At 47.1% G+C, this 20,474-nt stretch overlaps 2 protein-coding genes across 2 annotated transcripts in view; one reads left to right on the top strand and one right to left on the bottom strand.

The window, feature by feature from the left end:
- Positions 1 to 20,474, top strand: part of ANO2 (anoctamin 2) — a 318,443-nt gene that overhangs the window by 7,449 nt on the left and 290,520 nt on the right. The gene's annotated exons all lie outside the window — the stretch shown is intronic.
- Positions 19,026 to 19,414, bottom strand: LOC102950397 (60S ribosomal protein L34-like). Its single transcript, XM_042990903.1, is given in 2 exon segments — positions 19,026 to 19,333; positions 19,336 to 19,414. Coding segments are annotated over 2 exon segments (387 nt in total).

Below are 20,474 nucleotides of genomic sequence, written 5' to 3'. Positions count from 1 at the left end.
TCAGCCTGGTCTGGCATCTCCAACAGGTCCCTGGGCTGCTTCTGGCACAGCCAGGCCTGGAAGGGGCATGGTGCCAGCTGGGAGGCACCAGGAGGTAGTGCTCTCCTCTCTGACTTGGTGTCAGGTGGGAGCCCAGGACTGACCAAATCGCTTCCTTCTCTACAGAGAGGGGATCCCTCCCCATCAGCCTTAGAATGACCCTGACACCTGACTGTTCACCTTAGAGCCCTGGATGTCTGATATCTAACTCAAATTACTGCATGGAGCCAGAGAAATGGGCTGGGGGACGTCTGGGGTGTAGGATGTCAAGATCTCCCAGGAAGGCTGATTTAGGGGAAAAGATGTGGGCCAAGAATATCAGAATGTCTTCTCACTTTCTTAAAGCCAGAGGCCACTGTTTCTTGACCTTTGTCATCACCTCCTGTTCCCACTTCCTTTTCAGAAGAGTTTTTATACTTCCGATTAAACAGTGCGTCCTCCTAGGCCCCTGGATGGAGCTGGGGTGACTTTGGGAAATTTGCTCTCTATCATTAGTCTGTGGTTTAAAGGGAGGAACCCAATTTCCTGAATGCCTTCAGTGTGCCTCCTAACGTGGATCTAACTTTCACTTGTGCTCCCTCATTTCGTCTTTGGGACTATCCTGCCAGGCGGCTGTTATCTTCATCTTTTGAAGGAAATGAGGAACCAGGCTAAGAGGCTAGTGGCTCCGTCACGGTGCACCTACTTCGAGATCCAACTGAGGTTCGAACTCCATCTGAGGGTCTGGGGTCTTTGTTGCACCAGAGATGCCTGCCGAGCCCTCGATAGCACTTTCCTAGTCTTCCTTCCTCAGAATTCCGAGAGGAGAGTCTCCTGCGAACACAGGCAAAATACAAATGTGGAACTAATGACGCCCCAGTCCGTGCTGTTTCTCGGTGATGGCTGCTGCGCTCCCCCGGGTGTGGGTAGCGGTCACACTGCTGTTGACTTGTGCTAATGACTGAGGAAAATGTGGTGATTTTCCCCTGGCTTTGCGTGTGTTCCTGTCCCTCGTGCCCCACCCTGAAGCCGCACGAGGGAGCCTTAGGCTTCTCACCTGCCTCTCTCTCCTACCCTAAGGGATCTTCAGGGGACACAACAAAGACGGGCCCCAGCAACCCCTGCCCCTGGGGCTGCACAGCTGAGCAGAGCAGAGCCTCCACAGGGCTGGTTGGATCTCATCTCCGAGGGGGAGGCCTCTCGGCAGCCTGGGGGTGGAGTACAGAGAAAAGTGAGGAGGGGAAGTCAGGCCTCCCAAAACTGGGTAGATGTTTCCTTTTCCAAAGAGTTAACAAAAATGGACACTCAGTATTCTTGCTCGATGCTAATGGCGACCCTGCTGAGGTGGTGCAAGCAGCCGTTGTCCCTTGTCCGAGCCGGCGTCAGGCTGGTGAGGAGCAGACCTGTGCCTTGCAACTGCTCCCCCTGTTCTCTTAAAATGACTCTCCAGGGGTGACATTTAGTCTACACAGTCGCCCATCCGGAGGCGAGCACCGTCCGGGTCGTGAAAGAGTTCGGGCAGTGGGTCTGGTGAAAAGCAGGCCAGGGGTTTCGGCAGCAGAGGACAGGAGCTCGGGTGTGGCCCTCTCTCATGTCCTTCATGTCTGGTGTCTTCCATCTGTTGACCAGGGCTTCTAGAGGTCTCTAGAATTCCTCCAAAGGGGCTGGAAGGAGTGTCCAGCCTTTGATTTGCCAGTCCCACCGCACAGGACAGAGGGAAAGGGTCAGTGACTGGCCTGGCTGAGGGCCTCTGGCCTGTGTGCCACCTTAGCTGGCTGTGTGTCTTGCTGGCTTTCTGTTACCAGGTGCAGCCGGTGATATATGAGAAAATGCAATCATAGGATATTAGAGCTGGAAGGGCTTTGGATCATTTCTTTCAATTCCGTCAGAGAACAGGGCCTAAAGTTGGGAGGACATGGCTTGTATAAGGTCACACTGCTAGGTAATGTCTTACATAAATGAAACACTGATGATAGAGAGTCTGTGCCGACAAGCAGGTCAAGGGGGACTGACTTCCTTCTGGTAGCTCTGTCTTCCTTGGAGCTGAGTTACTGTCTTCCCGCAGGGCTGGGGTCTGACCGGTGCTCCTGGTTTGACCTGTCGCACCAGGGTCCTTGGCCAGTGCCTGTTCTGACTTCAGACACGGTGCCGGTTGTTACATATTTTGAGTATCCCTTGTGCTTTCTGCTATCATTTACATGTGCCTCTGCACTTGGTCACGGAAAAGTTGGTCTCTATCCTGCTAATTAATCTTGCCTCTTCAGGGCAGTGCTAGATGGTTTGGGCCCTGAGACAGGCATGGAGAAGGAAGGCCACCCTCCGTTTGTCAGTTGATAAGTTCGAGGTCTTTGTGGACCAGAGGCTGCTTGAGCAGTCACTTCAACTGTAAAGACACGCAAGGGATCAGCTCCAGGGGAGGCCTGCCAGACTCTGTCCCTGCCACCCTCTCCTGCCTCTCATTTAGCACATGTTGACTGAGCGCCTACAGGTGCCACATCCTGGGAGCTGATGAAACATGTGACTAAGATGTGGTCCTTGCCTTCAAGGACCTTGTAGTCTATTAGGGGATGCTGACCTGATTGCAGAGAGTCACCTAAAGTCTATCTAAAAGAGCAGTAAGAGAGGGTACCAGGAGAGTGACAGATGGTCTGGGTGACCCCAAGTCCTCCCTCTGCTTGGAAGCTCTCAGCTGGCTCACCTTCCCTTTCTCTTCCCCGATGCTTGGGTCCTTACAGAAGTGAGGGGGCTGAGTCTTCTATTCTTATCAAGTCTCTGGGCAGGATTCACCCTCTGCACGCTGAGCTGCTGGTAGATGCTGTGCAAGTTAGAAGTTTTGCTGAAGTGGGTGTTGCATGTGGAAGTGTCTTTCTTTGAGCCTTCCAGGTCTGGAGACACCTGGTAGTTGTATCTGATGCTTGGCATGTGGTGAGGTTGGTTCTGGGGCCACTTCAGCCTTAAGTGTCTCCTTCTTCCTGCAGGCAGGGTCTCCCAGCCACCCTAGGTCAGCTCATCTGGGTGCCCCAGTGCCTCATATCTGATGACCCTGGGGCTCTGAGGCAGCATCGGGAGCTCTGAAACCTTGGGAGTTTTGTGAATAGAATTCAGGGGCAGAATTCATAAACCTGGATGCTAGAAAGTTGTACTTTATTTTCACCAACACTTAACTGGAACTTAGTGTTTACTTCAATTAAGGACACAGGCACAAAGCTACATTACTACGAGTTCCTGTGAGTTTGTCGCTGATAGAAATCATACATGGATTTCTGTTGCATGATATAGTTGTTGCACAAAGGTCCAAAAGCACGGATCCTCATGCCCAGTTTAGGGGTGCCTGGGTGGCTCAGTCGGCTAAATGTCCGACTTCGGCTCAGGTCATGATCTTGCAGTTCGTGGGTTCGGGCCCGTGTCAGGCTCTGTGCTGACAGTTCAGAGCCTGGAGCCTGCTTTGGTTTCTGTGTCCAACTCTCTCTCTTCCCCTCCCCCACTCATGCTCTGTTTCTCTCAAAAATAAGTAAACATTAAAAAAATTGAAATTATGACAGTTTTGGGTTGTGCTGCTAGGTCTTGCTATTTATTGTGTTGATAAAGAAACAGGTATATGATTATATCATGAGTTTATGCTTAAATACTTTTTTTATAAGTTTATTTATTTATTTTGAGAGAGAGAGAAGGAGAGAGACCCAGTGAAGGGGGCTGGAGAGAGAGGGGACAGAGGATCCGAAGAGGGCTCTCTGCTGTGCCCAATGTGGGGCTCGAACTCATGAACTGTGAGATCATGACCTGAGCTAAAGTCAGACACTTAACCATCTGAGCCATCCAGGCGCCCCTTAAATATTTTAATAACTATATTTCTATATACTTAGTCTCCTCATTATTCTGTATAATTATTTTACACATCTAAAAATATTCTGAGAAGGGGTCTATAGCTGGTCTTTAGCTGATCATCTTAGGGCTCCAAGGCCCAAAAAAGGTTATGAAACCGTGAACATAACCTCTAAGACTGAGGAGAAGCTTCAGGCAGTGAGTGGTGGTCCTGTCTGGCTGCTGTGGGGATCCCTCCCCACATGGAGGCCACATGGGGATGCCCACCAGCTGCTGTCTGGAGACTGTCTGGTTCAGAGAAGGTTCCTGGGGAGCCCTGAGGCAGGGGCATGATTTGAGGGGCATGTGAACAGAACACACTTGTGACATCCCCTGAGCCCCTCCCTGCTGCTGCCGCTGCTACTTGGGGCCTGCGTGGTTAATTGCATTTGGAAGTATGTGGTTTAGTCCATAATATGCTTGAACTCAGGAAGGACATGGAGAGGAAAGAGGGTTGGGCTGAGTACCAGAGACCTGCGTTCTAGGTTCTGTTCTACCACCAGCTGGTTTCTTTCTGGACCTTGACTTCCCCATCTGGAAAAGGAGAAGGTTGGGCATCATCAGGGATTCTCAAACGATGTACTTGAGAGTGCTCGCTTTCCATGACTTAGACTGATGTAGTCTATGCTAACATAAAAATTGCTACTGTTTTTTCAATTTACTGGAAAATTACAGTGATAAAGATGATTTTCTCAATTTAAAATTGTTCTTTTCCTTAAACCTTTGGTGGCTGTTACTCCTTGTCTGCCAGTAAGTACTTGTTGAGGGCAGAGGAAGTGGATGAGAAGTACAAGAATATTAATGTTAGGAAAACTTAGAATTGGCCGATCATGTTTAATTTTGCAACTTAGGTTTGGTTGTGGGTGTTTGTTGCCCATCCTGTGAGTCCTTCCACTAAAATTGGTCTTGGTTTGAATGTTTGAAGGACTTTTATGAAGGGTGTTGTAATAGCTCTTATGGGGCTCCACAGCCCCTGTGGATTCAGGCAGTTGTCAACATATGGCACCTGGTGATGCAGTCTGCTAAGAAGGCTGACCCTTGTTCTGGATGAGCAAAGGGCGAGTAGATTGGTGAGTCTGAGCAGGATGATGGCTTCTCTGCCTCTCATGTTTACATCAGGCTGCAAACAAAAGCAACAGTGCCCCTGATGTGTTCCCAGCCTCCCCTGTTCTGTGCATCGTGACTGTGAGGAGGACGAAGTGACAGTACCTTGGAAGCAAAAGGATGAAGAGATGGTAGGGTTGTTAGCTGTGTCATTGTCTTTTGGAATAGACAGTGCTCTGTGGAGACCCTACCTTCCCTCATCCCTCCATCCCTCTTGGCTTGGAGGTCAGCTAAGGCAAGAGTGTTGTGAATCTCCCCAGCAAGATTCATAGAGATTGCCATTTTTGGTCCAGTGGCTTCCAGGAAATCCTGGGTGCATTGTGATATCTTCTGGAATGTGTTCACCATCCCTTGATCATCGCTGGTTTGGGGTTCTCATCTGCTGCACCCCAGCCCACCGTGGATAGTAGCTGGACTCCCCATCCAGCTCAGCAGTCCAAGGGGCCAGGTGACCACTGGCATTCTTGTAACTGTCTCGTTGAGTTTCCACTTGGGGATCCCTCCATTGCTGTCAGGTGTCAAAGGGTGGAGTATCTCTGGCTGTGAATGTTTTAGCTAAAGCTGTGTTTCTCCCTCCCTCTGAACTCGTCCAGCCCAGGGAACTTACACTTAGCTCATCCACAGGCCCTCAGAGGGTCGAGGCTTCCCTGGCTGCAGAGAGGGCCTGTGGCGTTTTAGCACCTTTTCAGGAACAGGAAGTCAGAAGGAGTGGAATTTGATGGGTCTGTTGGTCTGTTGAGTTTTCTTTGTTAAGTGCAGACACAGGAACCTGAAGGCTTTGGAGCTGAAGCCCCAGAGCCCTCAGAGTTTGTGTGGGTTCGTGGTTGGCTCCCTGCCAGACCACCCGCCCACGGTTACGGCATTGTGTGTGTTGCTATGTACTGTTCTCACTGTGCGCCGTGGAGTTGAGGGGGTGCATTCGGACCAGCTCACACCATGGCCTGTGAGCACGGCCTGGGTGTCCCAGCTCTGCTAGCGGAACATTTTAGAAGACCAGTGGCCGTCAGTAGGAGTTACTTCGTGCAGGTCACCTGGACTTGTCCGGCAGCAGAATGTAGTGGGGAGAACTTTGTGTGTGGAGGGCCACAAATGGGACTCACTGATGTGTGCTTTCGTGCACGTTTGTCAGCCATGCTGGGTCTCTTTTCTTATTTGAGATGGGTAGCCAGCACCCTCCACAGGTGAACATACTTCCTAAACTGTAGGCTGTCAGAAAATGAAGTGTCCTTGTTTTCACCATCCTTTGTAGGGATCATGTGGGGTTTCCTCTTTGCCAGTGGGCCCGAGTTGGCTCTCCCACCTGTCCACGTTTCTGCTTTAATTTTCCAATTTTTTACCCTCCCTGTGAGCTGAGCTGAATTTTCTGTCCATGTTCTGAACGCATGAAGGTATCCCCAAAGGGAGGAGGAGGTGCGGGAAGTTTACTGTCGAGCCGGGAAACGAGACCTCCTCATGCAGGCACATGTGCTCACTGCATCTCTTCTGGGCTGGAGAGTCTCACAGCACCGGTTCTGAATACCGTGGTCGTGATCCTGAATACCACTGCTGACCAGTGTCAGGAGTTTACTCTTTCTACTCTTATTTGCTGAATTGTTTTTGCTAAGTTGGCTCACTTTTTAAACTTAAATTTATTTTATTTTATTTAAATTTGTTTAAAGTTTATTTATTTATTTTGAGACAGAGAGAGAGCAAGCATGCGGTGATGGGAGGGGCAAAGAGAGAGGAAGAAAGAGGGAATCCCAAGCAGGCTCGCACTAACAGCTTGGAGCCCGATGCCGGGCTTGAACTCATGAGCTGTGAGATCATGACCTGAGCTGGTATTAAAGAGTCGGATGCTTAACCAACTGAGCTACCTAGGTGCCCTGTTAAAAAAAAAAAAAAATTATGTTTGTTTATTTATTTATTTTGAGAGAGACAGTGCCAGCAGGGGAGGGGCAGAGAGAGAGAGAGAGGGAGAGGGAGAGATAGAATCCCAAGTAAGCCTTGCACTGTCAGCACAGAACCCGACACTGGCCTCGAACTCACAAACCATGAGATCATGACCTGAGCTGAAATGAAAGATCAGACACTTAACTGGCTGAACCACCCAGATGCCCCTTAAATTTATTTTAAAAGGAAATACCATATCCTTATCATAGAGAACCAGTATCACCGGCCAAGAAATAGACAGTAATGCAAAAATAAACCACAGAAAAAACCAAATAACGTCATTCATTTCTGGCTGGATGCAGCAGCTGTGGAAGATCTTAGGCCATTGGGGGTGGGGGGTACTGCTCACTCTTCCTTGAGAAGGAGGCTTAGCTAGTGTTGGAGAGGTTAAAGGTGTGTTGGCATCTGAGACTTTATCTTTGCAGGAAAGTTAGAAAGAGGCTCACTTTTGCACTATTTAAAAATGCTATTTGATGCTCTGTTGTGTCTGTTCACTGTTTGATGCTCCTTATTCTGTACTTGGGCAACATCACCCAAGCACTTAGTATAGCCTCTGAGCTTCACTTGTTCCTGGATTGACTGAAGACTTTGAGAACAGGGACTGTGTTTCATTCTTTCTTTGTTCTTTTGAACAATGTCTGGCACATAGTAAGTGCTCAACAGTGTTTGTTGAATTGATTCAAAGCACAATGTGTAGCGAGAAAGTACACTGTAGAGCTGAGGGGAGGAAGAGATCCACAAGAGTTAGGCTTGGCAGGGAAGGCTTTCCAGAGATGGGGCGCTCTCTGCAACCCAGCCCCGCCCCTCTTCCAGCCGGGAACCTGTCCCTTCACTCTTCCTGGGGAGTCCCCTCCCAGTTCCTGTTTCTCCTTCTTGGTTCCCTCACCTCCTTCCCCAACCAGGGAAGAAAATGTGACAGCAGGCTGCCTCCCCCTCAGAGCCACCCACCCTGAGGAGAGGTGGGTGGTCAGGAGACTTGTGGGTACGCCTGAGCCCTTACAGGCTGCCCTTGGGCCCAGTGTTGAGGGGGGTTTGGTGCCCTGAGCCCCAGGGGTTATCAGCTGTCCTTTTCTGTCTTTCCATCCTCCTTCCTCTCTAGCTGTCTCCCTCTTCTTTCTTCTAGCAGCCTCTAGCTCTCCTCTGGTGGGCACCTCCCACAATGCCACAGACCACTGTGTTGAAGCCCTTGGCGGTGGTTGTGTTTATGCCAGGCTACTCTCTGTGATATGATTATCCAGTCCTCTAGAAAAAGACACAGGTCCTGTTTGCTGTGGACACTGTGGCAGGAGCTGCCCATGTGACCCATGGCCATGCTCCGAAGGCCCCTCTGGCATCAGGACCCCACTTTCATTCAGTCACTGTTGGTCTCAGTGTTGCCGGTGTTGGGGTGGGGGGGTACCTGTTCTCTCCCTCCTGCCATGGGAATCTGGACCATTCCCTCCCTGGGCATCTTGCTGCTGCCTTCCAAGTTATTCTTAATGAGCACAATGACTTCTGTGCTAGATATATCAAGTAACTCATTTAGTCCTGGTAACAACCCTCTGTAGTATTTACCACTACTGCCCCCTCTTTTGTAGATAAGGAAACTGAAGTTACCTAACTTGGTCAGGGTCCAACAGCTAGTGTCAGGGAGGGATACAGACAGACCCGGAGTCTGAGCTCTCGGTCACTGTGGTGTCCCACCCGTCCAGGGATAACGCTTCTGTCATCTGAGCTTGGTGTGAGGAGAGGGTGGCCATATTCTCACCACTGGGATTGCCAGCAGCTAAAGCAGGTTCAGGAGAGGAAAAGGTAGCCTCTGGACTTGAGATTATTCTGCTTACCTCTTTGCTCCCTGTTGGGCACACCTGTCTTCCATCCTGTCTGTCTGGGGAGGTTGTGGGTTGGGGAACAGTTGCATCCTGTGGACACCTTTTAGTTACAAGGTTTGTAATTTGTGTTTGTGGCAAGAATTGGTCTGCTCAAGGGTGCCTGGGTGGCTCAGTCAGTTAAGAGTCCAACTTCGGCTCAGGTCATGGTCTCACGGTTCGTAAGTTCGAGCCCCATGTTGGGCTCTGTGCTGATAGTGCAGAGCCTGGAGCCTGCTTCACATTCTGTGTGTCTCTCTCTCTGCCTCTCCCCTACTTGTGGGTAGCATCCCTCTCTCTCTCTCTCTCTCAAAAGTAAATAAATAATCATAAAGAATATTAAAAAAAAAAAAAAGGAATCCATCTGCTCAGGGCTGGCCCTGAGGCCATTAGATGGGCGTGGAGCCAGTAGGCAGGGGCGAGAGGCAGCAGGGTTTGCCAGGAGGGTGAGGCTGGGGAGGGACACAGCAAGAGCTGGAGAGCACGTGGGGTGCTGTGGGGCATCGGGGCAGTGTGGCATCCGGAGCTTCTCGGGACCCTAGCAGGGAGGACATTGAGCCGGGCTGGAAGCTTCTCTGTGGAGCAGGGTTGGGATGATCCCTAGGTGTGTGTGCTGCCCTTTCCTGCCTTCAGGCACCAGAGTGGGTATGGGGGACCAGGAGGCGTTGGTCTTGAGCGTGCTTTTTCTGTGCATTTTCTGTGGCTTCTCCCCGTCTGGTTTCTCCATCATTCTACATCCTTTATGTGGACTGTCCAGTCTTTCCTTCAGACCCTTCATGTAACCCTGCTTTGAAGCCGCTACACTTGAATAGGGATCAAAGCTTCAGGCTTTTGGGCACCAGCAGGTGGAGCAAGGCTCTGGAAATCACACCATACTGGCTCTTTCTTTTTTTCAAGGACCATGGCCCCAGACCGGCCTCCCTCCTTCCTTTACCCCAGCTGTCCTAAGCCGCTTACCTTACAGCCTAATGCTGTAACAGCCAGGCACCATTTGGGATGGAATGCCCTTTAAGCGCGAAGGCTTCTGTTCTGATCTGGGATGAAGGACATGGTCAGTACATCTGGGGAGGTCAGTGTTTAATGAAGAAACAGAAGGCAGACAGTTTTTTCAGGGTCATGCAGGATGGCCCCTGTAAATGTGCAGGTTTATTCCATGTGTGGCTACTTATGGAGGGTGAGTGGTTAATCTGCTCACAGCCTCCTGCATTCTGGGTCATTCCCTCCTGCTGTTAGGATGCTCAGGAAATGAAAGCTAATTCAGTCATTAATCTTAGCCTAAGCCAAGCTGAATCAGACAGATATGCTAGGATCTCCCTCCCTCAGACCCAGAGTGTAACACCCTCCAGGACCAAAGGGCTGTGGTTTATCTGCACCACCCCTCAGCTTCACTGGTTTGGGTGATGGCAAATTGCACAGACCTCGTTGGCATATGTATGTAGATACACATTCTAACTATCTTGCTTGGAACCAGGGAGGGCAGGGCTGGAAGGTTTCCTGAGGGAGAAAGTTCTGATGTAAGCAGAGTTGGAATGCCAGACTGCATCTGAATCCCAGCTCAGCCACTAAGCGATGTATAAGCTTGGGCAAGCCGTATGATGTCTCCTGTCACTTTAGTTTTCTAATTGGATCTCTTCGAGTTGTTTTGAAGAAACATCTGGCACATTGTGGGTACTTAATATTTGTCAAGGAAACAGGTGATTCAGTGAGATGACATACCCCAAAGTGCTGAGAGCCGTGCCTGGCATATGCCGAGATTCAGTTTCCTTGTTACTCTAGTTCCTTGATCTCAGATCCAGAGATCCCTAAAACACTTCTGTCTTTTGCTGACCTCTAGGCTGACCTGTCTGTACATGAGATGTAGTCTCCCATCCAGATGACATCCATCTGTCTTCTGGTCTGGCTTCATGGACCAGCAGGAGACTCTAACACCTGCCTGTTGTCCCAATGCCCTGAGGAGCCAGCCCCTCTTTAAAAGGCTTTTTTTTTTCTTTTCTTCTTTCTGGAGTCTCTGGAAATCTCTCTCAAAAGCTAAGACCCAGTATCAAATAAATACCTTCCAGAAGGCTGACTGGTCGCCAGGAAGGCTCACCTGGAATCATACAGACCTTCACATTCCCGGGCCTGTGACTAGATCTTTAATCTTTGTGCCCTGGTTTGGGCTAGCAGTCTAGCCTGATTTTAAAATCCTCATTGAACTTTAAGCATTTTAATGTAACTTGTTATAGTAAGTCCAGTTAAAATTTTTAAAATTTATTTATTTTGAGAGAGAGGGAGAGAAAGAGAGAGAGAGAGACAGAGAGACAGAGAGTACACATACACACAAATGGGGGAGAGGGAGAGACAGAAACCCAAAGCCTCATGCAGGGCTCGAACTCCCGAACTGTGAGATCACGACCTGAGCCGAGATCAAGAGTCGGATGCTTAACTGACCACATCACCAAGGTGCCCCAGTAAGTCCATTTTTAAAGTGAAAAATCAGTGCAATTTTTCTGCTTTCTAAATCTGGACTTTCAAATCTCAAGTTTGAAGGGAGGCACACCGTACCTTTCTTGCTGTGCTTTGCTGAGAACAGCTATGCACTGTATAGCTCCAAGCACATTCTAGCCTCTTATCCTACCAGAGGAAGAGAGAATATAAACTGGCTCTTTTGCTTGCTTGTGCAGTATCGTAGAACTCAAGAGGGAAGTTCTTCTTGGTGTCTAACCTAACTCCCTCTAGAGCAACCATGTGTTGGTGAAGGAGCCGGTCAGATGGCATGCATTTGATTGGCCCCGCTGGGTCTCATGTACATGCCTTGTGTCTCCAGAGCCTCATTTTGAAGCTCCCATGTCCCAGGCAGTGGAGCCAGTGGGAAGATTGGAAAATATCTTCCTTTTGGGCCTGAGGAGGAGAGAGTCTGACAATCTGCAGATTGGAGCTCTTTTCCCAGCTTTGTCTCAGACTCAGGACAGTCGTATGACTTTTCCCAGATCTTGAATTTCAGTGTTTTTGGCTGGTTTGGGTTGCTCCATCCTCTGTGTCCTGTGACACCAATAAGCAGGTCAGCTCACTGTTTCCTGAAGATTCACATTTTCCTCGGTGGGCTGCATGAGATATCTGGAGGTCATCTTGTCCACGCCCCTGCCTCTGGAACAGGCTTCTCGTGTCCCTGTCCTTCAAACATCTTCCTAGAGACTTCTCCATCGTTTCAGATAATATCTCCCTATACTTTAGGGACAAGGTTCTTTCTAGAGTCTGACTTAAACCTCTCTTGCTGCCATCTCAGTCCCTTGGTCCACCTAGTCCTGGCCTCTAGAGAGGCGCAGTACAGCTGCTCGGCCCCGCCCCTGTTCCTTCCTTGTTCTTGTTGGGGTATCACCTCCGTGCATCCAGCTCGTGAATCCCCCAGCAATTTCTTTGTCACTAGATCACATTGCAAGCTCCTGTCCAAATGCTGTCTGGCCGCTTCCTGTTCCAGGCATCTCCCTCCCACCTGAGTATTTGTGTTTCTGATTATTTGTCCCCAGATGCAGCAGCCACATTTTTCCAGGTTGAATCTGCTCGTTGTTACTTCCTGCCTGGGTTTGCTAACATCTCCAGGTCCCTTTTGCAGCCTGTACCGCACGGGCTTGCTGGGCTGCGTGCAGCCCTCGGAAAGCAAACCACCAATGGAGCGGGCTCTGGGCTGGGGAGAGCCGGTTCTTCTGCTGAGAGGGGCCCCACCCCTCTGAAGTCAAGGCTCTCCCCAGGAGGACATCTGAATTGATGAACACAGAAAGCCATCGAGCGCTGCCAGCAGGGGGACGACCTACCCCGAGACCTGTCCCAGCTGTTCCGCTTTCTCTTAGTCTCCTGAGCCGAGAACAAGGGGACGCCTTCCTGCCCTCTTGGCCTTGGCTCTGTCCAAACAGCCATCACCAGTTCTAATTAAATACTCAGCAGATGAAGCCACCAAGTCCCGCTGGATGAGGGGGTTGGGGCCATTTCCTGTCCAGGTAGGGGCCTGGGCCAGGATGGCAGGGGCCACAAGTTAAATGCAGAAGAAGAGTGAATGCTCCCCCCATTTTTTTTTTTTTTTAGAAAAGGGAGGGTTTATTTTATTTTATTGTAAACCCCAATGACTCAGAATGTCAGAGTTGCAAGGGACCTTTGAGAGTCTTTAATGCTCGTCTCATTTTACAGGTGGAGGCCCATGGAAGTTTGGTAACTTTCTCCAATTCCCAGAAGTGTTACAAATTGTCCTCTGCTCTCTAGATGGGTACTCACTACTAAGCATGGAAAGTTAAGTCTCTCTCAGTGAGGAGGGGCTCAGAAACAGATGCCTGTCCAAACAACCTTGTCTTCCTCCTGCTATATCTTGCCTCACTCTTTACCTTGACCCAGAGCTAGAAGGTGATGTTGGGTGCAGTGGTACCTCTCTAGCCTCCCAGGGCTCTCGGTTTACCATGATTAAATTGAGGTCCAGGAGTGTGAATGAGGGTGAGTGGGATGGCTGCTCCAAGATTGTCAGAACTTGAGTGACCTGGGAAGGGGGTTGGCTGGGGCGGTGGGGGTGGGGGTGGGGAGAAAGCTGTTAAAGACAGAACTCCTGCATCCTGCTCCCTGTCCCAGTGCTCTTTCTCCCTATCCCCGGACAGCTTCTGAGTTTTGAACATGTTGCTGTTTAGGAGGCTTCCTCAGAAGATGCTGATGAATTTGGAGTGATTTTAAAATTCAACTGGGGAAATAAACAGCTGCAGCTTGAAACACAGACACACACACACTGTGCTGCCGTGTCTCCCTCCTTCCCAGTCTAGGAAAAGCACACACACCCAAGCCATGTAGAAACACAGAAACCCGTGTGGATGGGCTGAAGGAGGACTGCAGAGGGAGAGGGATTAGCTCTTGGCATACATCGCATCAGGAGACTGCGTGGTCTCAAGAACATGCGTCTGGAACCCTAGAGACCTTTGCATCCCTGGTGTGTGGGAACTCTTTGCAAGGCAGAGCTGGTTTTCTTTTCTGAAAACCTTCCACTCCCCTCGGGAAGGGGGAGGAGAAAGGGAACAGGCATTCGTTTTTTGTTTTGTTTTGTTTTGTTTTGTTTTGTTTTGTTTTGTTGTTGTTTTTTAAATATTTATTCATTTTTGGGAGAGCACAACTAAGGAAGGGGGGTCAGAGGATCCGAAGCGGGCTCTGCTTTGACAGGCTGACAGCAGTGAGCCTGATGTGGGGGTTGAACTCACGAACCTGCGAGATCATGACCTGAGCCAAAGTCAGATGTTCAGAGCCACCCAGGTGCCCTGGGAACAAGCATTTGTGTGGTCACCCGAGTATATATTCATATTCTCTTAAAGTTATTGTGGGGTAGTAGTTATTGTGAAATTATTCCTATTTTATAGAAACTGAGGCTCTCAGAGATGAAACGAAGCTCCATTTCAGTGCTATGCACTTTCCATGACACGTGCTGCCACCTTATTCTCATGGGTTCTGTGGACCTACCTGACTGAAGGTCCCAGGATCCATGGTCTTTGAGGGACCAAGTGATTTTGGGGGATAGCTGCTAACCCACTGCATGTATCTTTTTCCTTCTCTGAAGATGGAACTCATGCGACTTGGCTAGTTGGCTGAGTTGTTAGAATTCCTAATAACATGAAGTCTGTAATCCTCTGAGCTGTGATCAGAAATGACTGTTAGGGGAGCCTGGGAGGCTCAGTCAGTTGAGCGTCCGACTCTTTTGTTTTGGCTCAGGTCATGATCCTAGAGTTGTGGGATTGAACCCTGCATCTGGCTCCTCACTGAATATGGAGTCTGTTTAAGATCCTCTCTCCCTCTCTCTCTCTCTCTCTCTCTCTCCCTGTCTCCCTGTCTCCTTCTCTCCCTTTCCCTCTCTCTCTCTCTCCCTCTCCCCTTCCCTCACTCCCTCCCCACTGCCCCTCCCCTGCTTGGTGCCTGGACTCCCTCCCTTCTTCCCTTTCTCTCTCTCTCTAAAAAAAGAAATGACTGTTAAAGAGAGATTTGCTGGCTTCTAACCTGGAAGCACCATCCAAAGGGGTTGTTTTAAGTAGTCTACTGTGTGTCTCTCATGCACAGGCACACAAGGGCAGAATGTGAAGTCCCAGCTCAGGCAGAGAACAGGGGGAGTCTCTCCCACCCTAGCAAGAGACAGCAAGCTTCTTGGCTGCCGCTTGCTTTTACATGCCCACCCTTTTTTCCCCCTGTCTTTGGGAACCCCTCTTTCAACCCTGTTACCCCTCCAGTTATCACCTGCTCGCTCCTCTTCTTCACAGCCAGGCTTAAAGAAACCTTCCTGTTGAAGTGTAACATATATCAGAAAAGCGTACGTGCACAAATGGTAAGTGTAGGACTTGATGAATTATCACCAAGTGGATCCATGTGTGTAACACCACCCAGATGAAGAAATATAACATTTCCAGCTCTCCAGAACCCCCCTTGGGCCTCTGCCCAGTCACGGGCCCCTGTCCAAAGGTCACCATAACTACTTCTGTGTTCAGGCATGAGTGTTGCCTGTTTTTGAACTTTATGTAAATGGAATCATTTGGTATATACTTAGTGCCTCATTTTTTTTCCCCCTCAACATTAAGTATGTGATGCTCATCTGTGTTATGTGTAGTGGTGGTTTATTCACTACTATAAGGGTATTTATTTCATTCGAGTGTACCACAATTTACTTACTCAGTCTCCTGTCAGTGGACATTGTTTTCTGCTTTAAGCTATGAATAGTGTTGCTTTGACTGTTCTTTTACAAATCTTTTGGTGAATGCATGGGGGAAGGGGCAGAGGGAGAAAGAGAGAGAGAATCTTGTGTCGCCCAATGTGGGACTTGATCCCATGACCCTGGGATCATGACCTGAGCCAAAATCAAGAGTCAGATGCTCAACCGACTGAGCCACTCAGGCGCCCCTTGGTGAATGTACTTCTGATCGGTATTCTTTGTGGGGGGAAGTGCTGGGTCATATGGTATATATGTTTGTTTAACTTTAGTAGACACAACTGACCAGTTTCCAAAGTTTTTGTGTTAATTTATACTCTCCATTAGCGGTGTACAGGAGTTCCAGTTTCTCCGCATACTTGGCAACTCCTGGCGTTGTCAGTCATTTTAACTTTAGCCATTCTTGCTACATACATAGTGGTGTCTGAGTGTGGTTTTAATTTTCATTTTCTGATGGCTAATGAGATGAAAACCTTTCACATGTATTTTTTCCCTAGCCATTGGATATTCTCTTTTGTGAAGTGCTTGTTCATGTCTTTCAGCATTTTAAGAGATGAATTGTCTGCCTTTTTCTCATTGATTTGAAGGAGTTCTTCATATGTTCTTGGTATGAGTCTTGTGCTGAGTATCTGTTTTCCAAATATCTTTTTTCCACTCTGTGGTATTCCTTTCCTTCTTCATTTGTGCCTTTTGGTGGATAGAGTTTCTTAATTTTATTCTAGTCTAATTTATTGATCTTTTCCTTATGATTAGTGTTTTTTGTGTTCTGTTTGAGAAATCATCACCTTTAAAGTACAAGTTGTGAATATATTTTTTAATGTTATCTTCCAGAACTTTATTGGTTAACAATTCACTTTTGGACTGTAGTCCACATAAAGTTGATTTTTTTCTTATGTGTGTGGCATGTTTGTGAGTCAAGATTAATTTTTTTCTCCACATGGATGTCTGATTGACCCAACAATGTTTGTTGAAAGAACCGTCCTTTCCTGTGGCTCTGCAGTGTTCCATGTCATCAAACAAGTGTGTGTGGCTGCTTCTGGATTCTCTATTTTATTCTGTGGTTCTGTTCGACTGTATTTGTGCTAATACCTCCTTGTTGTAAACATTGCACTTTATGTTAGGTATTTCACAGCCTTTCAGAGTTTTTTGTTTTTGTTTTTTTTTTTTTTACATTTTCTGGGTTTTTTTTTTTTTTTAATCTTTTTATCTTAAGCAAGCTCCTTCAGTCTGACTTCTGTTCCTGCCACTGTGCCCCAAATGGCCCCTATGGGCCATAGATGACTGTCCCCTTATGGTTGGTGCTAAAACGTAACAGATATTTTAGTTCTCAGCTTCCTTAACCTTATAGCAACATTCAGAAGAGCTGACCTTTCCTTCCTGTTTGAAACACTATCTAAGCCGATGCCATGCTTTCCTGATTTCCCTCTGACTTCTCTGGCCACCTCCTCTCAGTCTTCTTGGCTGGGTTATTCTGCTGGATTATTATTTTAATACTTTTTGATTTTTGCTTTTATGTTTTTAATTTGAGAGAGAGTGCGCACATGTGTATGAGCAGAGGAGGGGCAGAAGGAGAGAGAGAGAGAATCCCAAGTGTAGAGCCTGATGCAGGGCTTGATCCCACGACCCTGGGATCATGACCTAGTGAAATCAAGAGTCAAACACTCAACCGAATAAGCCACCCAGGCTGCCCCAGGGTTATTATTTAAATGTTGGGCTGCTTTGAATGTCATTTCTAGGCTCCCTTTTCTCATTTTACAGTTACTCCCATGATGATTTATTTCCAACATTTCTGCTGCCGTCTTCATGTTAAGAGAACTCCTGAATTTATATCTCCACTTAGAATTTTCTTCAGAGCTTGAAATCCTGGATTATCTCAATCAGAGTTTTTCCTCTTGTCGTTGTCTTCTTGAATTATTTTTTTAACCCAGAATGTTTTATTATCCTACCTTCCTTATGTACTCAGATCCCCTCCAGTTGGGGCTTCAGGCAAGGGATTTCTTTGAAATTCAGTTGCCCAAAATAATTAATTGGGGCTATTTCTCTAATTCACTAGGAAGCTGAGAGAATTACCCAGTTTATTTCTGTCAGTTTGTTTGTTCTCTTAAGAAACAGGTAATATCCCTACGAAGTGTTGGTTGTCAACCCTCCTAGGTTTCTGTGAAGCACTCCTCATCTTCGGTGTTACTCTTTTCATCTTCATTTTGACATATAGAATGGTAGAGCTTCAAAGGAGGGGAAGACGAAGGCACAGAAATGCCAAGTGAATTCCTCCCACCACAACTGGTAGGCAGCAAGGCCCTCAGTTTTTTCCATCAGACTCCCCTCACAAGGACCATTGGTGATTCTCAAAAACCAGATGTCCAGTCTCCAGCCTTGATTACTAGTCCAGGGGTGGGAAAGAGCTGCCCCTTTTACCCTGCTGGGGAATTGACAAACAGGCTTATTTATTTGTTCATTGCTTATGTCCTATGATTCTCCTGATAATCACTTTAGAACTTTTTTTAGGTCGAAATCATCCCCTGTATCTCTTAAAGCTGGAGATACAGTGTCATAGGGACTACTAATCAGGATGTCAATTAGATTGAAAGATCTTTCTTGTGTGTTTGTATATGGAGGTGGTCCATTTGTTCTCAAATTTGAGCATTATCAGAGTCACCTGAAGAGCTTATTTAGGACTATGTTTCTCTGTATGTTTTGATTAGCGGTTGCTCTAGGAATTACAGTAGATATGCTTATGTTTTTATAGTCTATTCAGAATCAGTGTTTTACCACTTCAAGGTGAGTACACAAACCTTACCATCTCATAAGTCCCTTCCTGCTTTGTCTCGTCATTTTCTTATGTAACTACAGTGACATCTATTGAAAAATGTGTCAGAAATGTTATAGTTTTTATTTTAACTACTAAACATATTTTTAAAAATCAAGAAGGATAGAATGGTGTATTTCATTTACTCAGATATTTACCATTTTTGTGGGTCTTTCTTCATTCCTGATGTTCTAAGTTTCCCTTCTGTCTGAGGACTTGCCTTTAGCAGTGCTTTTATTGTTGGCAGGAAGTGATATTGTTTTCTTTCATCTGAGAGCCCTTTATTTTAACCTTCATTTGCGAATGACATTTCCACAGGATAGAGAATTCTGGGTTAATTGTTCTTTTCGGTCTGTATTTACAAAATGTTCTTCTGCTGTTTTCTGGCCTTCTCGTTTCCTGGTGAGAAATCTGTACTCATTCAGATAGTTGTTTTCTGTTTACCTTTAGTATTTTTTTTATCTTTGTCATTAGTTTTGTCAACAATTGATTATGATATGTGTGAGGATGGATTTCTTTGGATTTATTCTGTTTGAGATTTTCTGGGCTTCTGGAATCTGTACGTTTCTTTCACCAGATTTGGGAGGAAGTTTTCAGTTATTAAAAAAATTTCTTTTCGGCACTGAACTCACTCTTTTGTCTTTCTGGGAGGTTTGGTGGCATTAATGTTAGATCGTTTTGGTAATGTCCTATAGGTCTCTGAGGTCCTGTTTGTTGTTTTCAATTATTTTTTCTCTCTGTTGTTCAGATTGGATAATTTCTTTTTAATTTAATTTTTTTTATTACTCAAAAGAGATTCATTGTAAAATGTAGCTTTCTGACTCTGTGCTTGTGGCTTCAACATTTTCACCATGATTTTCTGCTCCTCAGTAAGGAAAGCACACTTGATCCTGTCATGAACACACTTAGCACGCATGGAACCATCATGGACCCCGCTGACATGTTTTCTTGTTTTAGACAACCTCATAAGAACTTTAGGTCTCCCAGCGCAGACTCCTTGAAGTTGGCCTGGATACACGTCACATGCAGATTTTAGGGCTTTCTTGATCTCCTTGGTATAAAGGTAAACGATTCTTTACCAGGGGTTCAGGATAGCCTAGTTTTGTTAGAGGCTGCTTTGTAGGACAGCCTATGATGACATGTCAAATGCTGGACCATTCTGAATGCTTATGGATGCCATCACCCTGGAAGAGAGCCAGACTGGATCATTTCTATTGGTTTTTTGAAGGATTCTCTTTCTTCTGTCACCCTCATTCTGCTATTGAGCCCATCAATGAGCTTTTGATTTTGATTATTGTATTTTTTTTTCCTGGAACTTCTATTGGGTTCATTTTTATGTCTTCTGGTTTTTTGTTTTTGTTTTTTTTTTTGGCTGAAATTTTCTATTTATTTCAAGAGTGTCCCTTTCTGAGGCATTTTTATAATAGCTACTTAAAGTAGCTTAAAGGTGTTTGCCAGGTATTTAGTATCTTTGCTGTGTTGGAGTTGGCATCTGTTGCCTTTTCCCATAAAATCATTTTCTGTTTCTTTGTGTGCTCAATAATTTCTGAGCGCGTCAAGGACATTTTCAATATTATTAGATGTTGGGTCCTGTTTAAATCCTATTTGTGTTTTAGCAGGCACTTGATCTGCCTGGGAGGCTGCAAGTTCTGACCAGTCCTCTGTGGACCGTGGTTTCAATATCAGTTTCATTTTCAAAGCCTTGTGCTGTTTGGATCTGTCCCGCAGATGCTCCCAGGTGGCTAGTTTGGAACATGGGCAGCGGTCTACCACGTAGTTCAGTCTTTATGTAGCCTACTGTTTAGGGTCAGATGTATGTGCCTACAGCCCAGGGGTGAGTGAAGGAGTTCATGAACAGCTTTATGGGGACAGTTTGCTGTGCTCCTCCCTCTCCGTGATCTTTTTGTACCTTCCAGTTTTCCAACGTCCCCTTTGTCACCTTTTCTCCAGAAACCTTGGGATTTGCTTACCCTCTTCTGCCGCATATTTCTCACAATTGCATCTGTATCTGGGTCAAGCGGTGGGAGAACAGAGAGAGAGAGAAACAGCAACAGGGGTTTGCTCCACCCTCTTGGGGGCACAGCCCCTCTGTTCAGGGGAGAAGGTTCCTTTCCCTTAGACTTCTAGAGGCCTGTGGGCTAGGGTGCAAAAGCACAGAGAAAAGAAAAAAAAATGGGGGTTTGCTTCCCTTCTCTCTGAGTGTTGAGGTTCCCTTTTT

This window comes from Panthera tigris, chromosome B4, assembly GCF_018350195.1.
Source record: "Panthera tigris isolate Pti1 chromosome B4, P.tigris_Pti1_mat1.1, whole genome shotgun sequence".
Taxonomy (NCBI): domain Eukaryota; kingdom Metazoa; phylum Chordata; class Mammalia; order Carnivora; family Felidae; genus Panthera; species Panthera tigris.
This window is presented reverse-complemented; position numbering and strand designations above follow the sequence as displayed.